Source organism: Pan troglodytes, chromosome 2, assembly GCF_028858775.2.
Source record: "Pan troglodytes isolate AG18354 chromosome 2, NHGRI_mPanTro3-v2.0_pri, whole genome shotgun sequence".
Taxonomy (NCBI): domain Eukaryota; kingdom Metazoa; phylum Chordata; class Mammalia; order Primates; family Hominidae; genus Pan; species Pan troglodytes.
The window spans coordinates 101,079,745-101,087,015 of NC_086015.1; the positions used below are offsets into that span (position 1 = coordinate 101,079,745).

Genomic DNA, 7,271 nt, shown 5'->3' on the forward strand with positions numbered 1-7,271 from the left:
TTCTGTGTTGTATTAAGTATTGTGACTGCTTGATAGAAAGTGCACGTTTAAAAACATGGATCTAATTATTAAATAACCATCTTTTCTACTTAAAATAATTAACCATTACATTTTAACAGATTTATTTATTCAATTGTGACATCTCAGTATTTCTCTGTGAGAAAAAAAGTAATATCCTGATGCTTATAAGGATGTAGGATGTTATTTTGCCAGTTGCTAGATTTTCTGGATAACTTCTATAAGAAAGCAAAGTGTTTCTTTTAAACATGTGTATAATTGTGACTTCTCCTTAATTCAAATTGGACCTCTTCTCACTAGGTTCAAATTAGTATCTCATTTATTTGTTTTGTTCTTTATTCTTGGCAATATTTTTAAAAGCATGTATAAAATTGAAAATATATTTATCCTTTTTCTATTTTAAATATAAAGGTAATGCTCTCAGTGATACAGAGATAAAATATTATCTGTCTCCTGCCTTGGGTACAAGTAAATTTACTGAGCAATGAAGAGAAGATCCTAGAGAAGTATAGTCTGATAAAGAAAAATTTTATGTTTTATGTTTGACCATTGTACTAAACATATAGTCAGCTCTGATTTTCAGGGTCTGATTGTATTATTCTCCTTCAGATGCGTTCTTTGACTCAATCCCTGGCATCATGATTGTGTGTGTGTGTGTGTGTGTGCATGTTGTGTGTATGTATACTTGTTTACCATCTTGTGGGGGAGACAAATAATAAGCAAATAAATTTATAAAATGTCAGCTGGGAAGATGAGAAAAAATAAAGTATGATAATAAGAGAAAGAATAGTGGGAGTTCCTCCCTCTCTGAGACCTAATTGAAGTTAGAGAGCAATTCATGTGAAGGTTTGGAGGAATAATTGTCCAGATAGAGAGGCCAGCAAGAAAAAGCCTCTTCTTGGATGAGAATGTACCTGGTGTATTCCAGGAGCAGCAAGAAGTCCAGATTGGTTAGAGCAGAGCAATCTAAGGGGAAATTGTAGGAAATGAGGCCACTGAGAAATAACCAGGGGTCATATCACACAGGGCCAAGATTTTCGCTTTATTCTTATTTATTTGAGAGGAAAGATAGAATTCGAACATTTGTTAGGAAAAGATGCAGTTTTTAGTAGGGTAATGACACCTATACCAGAGGGGAAGGGTTTCATTGTATTAATTGTTTGGAACTATAGGTGTATGATAAAATTAATATCTTTATCTTTCTTGATTTAAGTGTTTCAGTTACTGATCTCTTACTCTTACCATGGATAATAAGTAATTTGCTTTGAATAATTGTGTATCTCATGTTGTTTGTTTCTTTCTTTGTATTTTATAATAATTCTATGATAAGCCATATTCTTAGTCTAACAAGTAATTTCTGGGAGATAATTTTTATTTGGATTATAATTAAGTTAATTATTTTAGGTACTTCACTATACTTTTTAAAGTCATGCCTTCAGCACACTAAAAGGAACCCTAATCATTCAGAAACTCTAATCATATATATTAATTGCTATTAAACAATCATATTTTGAAAATAAATGACTAGATCAATAACATGTTACGAGAAACTGTACCTTTTAAAAAGATTATCTGATCCTCTAAAAATCCTCTGCATTTTATTATTTTAATTTATATACTTAATTATGATTATACATAAAATCTCACAATAACAATTTAAGTTTAGTCTCTCAAGAATGGAAAGACAATGGAAGCACCCTGTTTTAGGTGTTTTATATACATACCTCAAGTATTTAATTCTCACAATCACCATATGAGGTCAATGATACTATTCCCCCACTTTACAGATGCTAAAACTGAAGACAGAAGAGTTCAATGACCTAGTCAAGCTCCCTCAGCTAATAAGAAAATGATTGAGATCTACCGACTTCTTGTTTTACTCTACCAGCTTACCAAACCTATAATTATGGGTTTTTATCCTAAAGATATCAAATTCCATTTCAAACAAAGGCACACCATAATATGGCTGTATTATAACTCAAGTCAAGCATTTCTAATAATGAGATTGAATGATTGGAACTGAGCAAAGTAGGATAGTGGACTGTACAAAACTTTTCTACCACTGGAAAAATAAAAGTATTTGTTTTGTTAATGTCAGTGTAAGAACTAATCCTGGGATAAAATAACTTTTTTCAAAATTATAAACATATCTTGTTCCTGAGCACTCAGACTTTTATTTTCTGTTTATTTTCAATTTCAATGCTTAACCAGTTTTGCTCAGATATATGTTGTTATAATGTGTTAATTCTCCATATGGCAAAATTGTAATCCTTTATTCTTACAGTTTTGTGATGTAATGAGATGGCTATGTTTCTTATGGATTTTATTTCAGTGCTAGTGATGCCATAAAAGGAGAAGGCTTGCAAGAAGGTGTAGACTGGCTTCAAGGTACATTACAAAATACTGTGTGTCTTCAGCCTTTGTTTCCTTTTTATTCATATTTTTATCTTTTTTTACATTTTATTTTATTATATCATTGCCTTTTTTCCTCTTTCCATTTATTTCTGCTATCAGAAAAAACAATACAGTAAGTATCCAATACCTTGTTCCATTTACTTCTATCACATATTGCTAAAGGATTTATTTACATAAAGTGTTTGAATCTTTACAGTCAATATATATGACACATATAGAAAACAATTTAAACTTATAGCAACAAGTTCCTGTCAGATCTAGTAATAGAAGCACATTTAAATTTTGGGACAAATGTTAGGCCCTAATGTCAATAACTAAAAATAAGTCTGAATGACATGTTTCTTTTAAGAATCATGCTGGCCGGGCACGGTGGCTCACGCCTGTAATCCCAGCACTTTGGGAGGCCGAGGCGGGCAGATCATGAGGTCAGGAGATGGAGGCCAACATGGTGAAACCCTGTCTCTACTAAAAATAGAAAAATTAGCTGGATGTGGTGGTGTACACCTGTAAACCCAGCTACTCAGGAGGCTGAGTCAGGAGAATCATTTGAACCCAGTAGATGGAGGTTGCAGTGAGCCGAGATTGCGCCACAGCACTCCAGCCTGGCAACAAAGCAAGACTCCATCTCAAGAAAAAAAAAAAAAAGAAGAATCATGCTATACTACAGATATAGCTCCATTTATACATAGCATGTATACACAACTTGTAATATTCATATTTAGTATTAGAGATACTGATCTTTTATTGATATTTTGTATATTTGCAGTTCTGGTTGCTATTCATCAAAATAGTTATCATAGATTGGTACAGGCTTACTATATTAGGGAATAAATTAACATATATCATTTACCCTAATGGTCTCTCAGCCAAAAGAATGGCTTGAAGCACACAGAGCAGTAGATAGTTGTGAATGAAACCAAGCTCATAGGTTCTTATTGCAGGATCCTAATGGCCAAGTCAGAAATTCCATTTCTGAGCATAACAACTAGAGATCATTTCTACGGGGAATGTCTCTGCCCTGAACAAGAGTGAATAACAGGATATTATACATTCTAGCTACAGTCTCATAGTTACAAATTCTTCTACACAAAACTTTTAATGCCAGTTGTGTGTGATTTTTTTTTTAAATCTTATGCATGTTGCAAACAATAGCAGGGATATAGCACATATCATGGTAGATCTAAGAGTAGCCTGCCTGCTCATACATCATAGTATTTCTTTGGTTCAAAGTGCGAAATGTACATTTCATAAATATGTGTATGTGTTATTGGTATAATATGGTGGTTTAGTTAACTGGACAGACTATTGTACTTCTGTGTCTTTTATGTTTATGTAGTTATCATAACACCATTAAACTGCAAGGAACATTCAAGTCATATTTCACAATTAGTGACAATCAGGAACCTCTAGTGATTCTCAGAAGAACTAGCGGGATTTTTCTGTGAACCCAGCAACTTAGTTTCTTAGACTGCAGTAAAGAAGTGTTGAAGGCAATGGGGTGGATTTCCACCAGAAACAGGCTACAGAGGAATATTCCAGAGAAGATACCAGGAGTATGTTTTCAGCCTCATTTCATATTTTACAGAGTGCTTACCATTGCTAACAATGAAGATATAGCATGGATGGAAACCCTATTGTCACTCATGATAACCTAATTCAGAGCACAGTATTTACTGAAAATAGGTTGATAGTCTTCTGGATTTTAAAGTGTGGTTCTCCATCCCTTCTTTTCTGGTTTTATTTTGTCACTAGCAATTAGCCACTAGGTGTCAGTAGCAATCCAACATCACAATACAAATTGCCAACTCTGGTCTTGATACCTAATTTTTGTTTCTTTGACTTTTCTGATCCATCATTATCTGTCTTACCTCCCAAGTCTTTGTAAGGAGGACACATTTTGGAAATACTTTTGTGTCCTTGTTTTTCCATATTACTTTATGTACCCTTTACAATTTTCTGCAAGGTAAGCAGTAGTACCTCTGTTTTATATAGGAAGCATTGACTGATAGTTGAAAAAAAAAAAAAACTTAGGCTTCTGAGTCCAGCAAATTTATTCTACTACTTATTAATTTACCTCTCTGTTAGCTAACATCTGTTACCTTGTGAAGATTTTTTTAATCTGTAAAAGTAAAAAATAAAATGTGTTATATTTTGTACAGATTAAATTAGATACTGTTAAAGTACCTAGCATAAGAAAGCACCCCATAAATGTTAAGTTTACCCTTTTACCTAAACACTCTATTTAAAAAAGGTGGAAACTAAGCCACAGGATAAAAAAGTGTATCATTTGGTTTCAAATAGGAGGTGCTTTGGTTATATTTTCTTTCTTTTGTGTGTGTGTGTGTGTGTTTGAGATGGAGTTTCACTCTTGTCTCTTGTCACCCAGGCTTGAGTGCAGTGGTATGATCTCGATTTACTGCAACCTCTGCCTCTCAGGTTCAAGTAATTGTCCTGCCTCAGCCTCCTGAGTAGCTGAGATTACAGGTGCCTGCCACCATGCCCAGCTAATTTTTTGTATTTTTAGTAGAGACAGGGTTTCACCATGTTGGGAAGGCTGGTCTCGAACTCCTGACCTCAGGTGATCCACCCACCTCAGCCTCCAAAAGTGGTGGGATTACAGGCATAAGCCACCGCGCTTGGCCACTTTGGTTATATTTTCTGTGTAATAACAAATAGTTTACATTGTCATATTCCCAACTGTCTCTAGATTTGAAAAGAGACAAAAATCTATTTTTAAAAAATAAATAGCAGTAAACATAGGAGATTAGTTTGTGTTAGCCAAAGTTCTTTACGTGAATGTAGCTGTGACGGGTATTCTGAACTTATATCTGATTTTGCTTCCAGAATTCTGGAATTTCCTAGTATGACAAACAAGAAGGCCTTTGGTTCATTTGGGGCTAATTTAATATTATTATTTAAAGTTTAAGGTTGGGGCTGGGAGCAGTGGCTCATGCCAGTAATCCCAGCACTTTGGGAGGTTGAGGTGGACAGATCACTTGAGGACAGGAGTTCGATACCAGCCTAGCCAACTATAGTGAAACACTATTGTGACTAAAAATACAGAAAATTAGCCAGGCGTGGTGGTGCATGTCTGTAATCCCAGCTGCTAGGGAGGCTTAGACAGGAACTCTGGGGGTGGAGGTTGCAGAGAGCCGAGATCATGCCGCTGCACTCCAGCCTGGGTGACAGAGCAAGACTGTCTCAAAAAAATTTAAAAATAAAGTTTAAGGTTAGAAGCTTTTTGGTGAAATATTAAATGGCAGATGTAATGGCACGATTCTGTTGTCTTTGGAAACAGTCTTAATAATCGTGTATGTAGAATAACCCAAAGACAAGAACACTGAATAGACTAGGAAGTATTTTTTAAACTGCCAGAGAGTAAACAGAAACTATTGCAGAACTGTAAGTTTTCTTGCCCTGAAACTTTCAAATTAGGTACTTTTAAAAAGAAATCTTCCCAAATAACTAATAAAGTGTATTCATTTTATTGCTTTGTCTGCATGGAAAAAGTTAATAATGCTCCCAGATGTGAATATTAGACTTACAAACTATGCAGGAGTATTCCAATGAAAGAAGATTGATCAAGTATGCTTAGTTTCATCTCATTCCCAACTCTCACTAACAGTAAAGAGACTTTTTAAAAAGATATTAATATATACGGACAAAAAGAAGGGAAGTAGTGAAAATGGCAACCAAATTTTGGAAGCTGAATATTTGATCAGTGTTGAATTACTTAACAGACCTGAGAAAGCTGAATCTTAAACTACCAGTGGGGAAAGCTGAAAAGCAGCCTAATTTACATTGCAGATGCAAAGCCTCAGAAATTGGTGGAAATTGAAAATAAGGATGAACGTGGGATGAAAAGAGAAGATATGATTATACATCTTCCCTTTAAGAGAAAATTGAAGGTTTATTCTCTGCAGAGTCAAAGACAGTGTCTCTGGACTAGAAAACCCTAGGTGCACAACTGTCTGGTGGTGCTGAATTGAAAAATGAGGAAAAAAAGTTTTCATGCTGAATATTATAACTCTCTTCTACTGCTCCTATTTCTCCCAGAAAACAATGACAGTAGGCAGGATATAGGAAGTCATCTTTGGGGAATCAGACCAGCCTAAGAGCAAAGATCTAAAGGTATTAATATTGGAGATCCCAAGGAAATGGCTTAGCCAGACGTACTAAAAGGAAGACCACATTTGACAGGCTTCACACACGTTTGCAAATTCCAATCAATTTTTTAGTGTTCACTTATACATATGAACAGATGGCAAAGGATGACCAGGCATTTGAGGATGAAAACATTATGAAATATGGGAATGTGCACAAACAAGAAAACTGGGTTCGAGTAAGTAGAATTTATATAGAGAGAACATTTCAAAAAACTGTTAAAGTGTATCCTCAAAGAGATAAGAGAAGGTGTTACTTTCATGAATAAAGGCAGTAAACTACTTGAAAAGAAAGAACGAAAAAAAATGAGTTCTTGGAAAATAAGAATATAGTAGTTGAAATGAAAAATTTAGTTTTAAAAAGATGATAAAATAGAGGCAAACTCCCAGAAAGTAGAGCAGAAAGACAAAGAATAGAAAATTTGAAAGAAAAGAAAGGGGTCATGTTCAGGAGGCCCAATATCCAAATAATAGGAAATTCAGAAAGAGAGAACAGAAAAAAATAGAGGATAGCAAATCCTCGAACAGTATTTTCTAGAACTAAATTGATGAGTTTTCAGTTGACAGGCCTCTCAAGAGCTCAATACAGTGGATAAAAATATTCCCATACCAGCAAGTATCATTACTAAAATGCAGTGCTGCAAACAATGGAAGATTCTGCAAGCTTCCTGAGAA

At 34.7% G+C, this 7,271-nt stretch overlaps 1 protein-coding gene across 20 annotated transcripts in view; it reads left to right on the plus strand.

The window, feature by feature from the left end:
- Positions 1–7,271, plus strand: part of ARL6 (ADP ribosylation factor like GTPase 6) — a 36,741-nt gene that overhangs the window by 24,923 nt on the left and 4,547 nt on the right. For 10 of the 20 annotated variants that reach the window (XR_008547036.2, XR_679052.5, XR_002943154.3 and 7 more), the window contains one exon: positions 2,351–2,406. The exons of 6 other annotated variants lie outside the window; for them this stretch is intronic. Coding sequence is in view for 8 of the 14 variants with exons in the window: in XM_001139103.7 (XP_001139103.1) it covers positions 2,351–2,406 (56 nt within the window). In the remaining 6 variants the exon portion in view is untranslated. Of the gene's footprint in view, positions 1–1,805; positions 2,407–7,271 lie in introns of those variants that run through there. 4 more of the 20 variants (XM_054680834.2, XM_054680835.2, XM_063806938.1 and 1 more) reach the window with 1 other exon arrangement.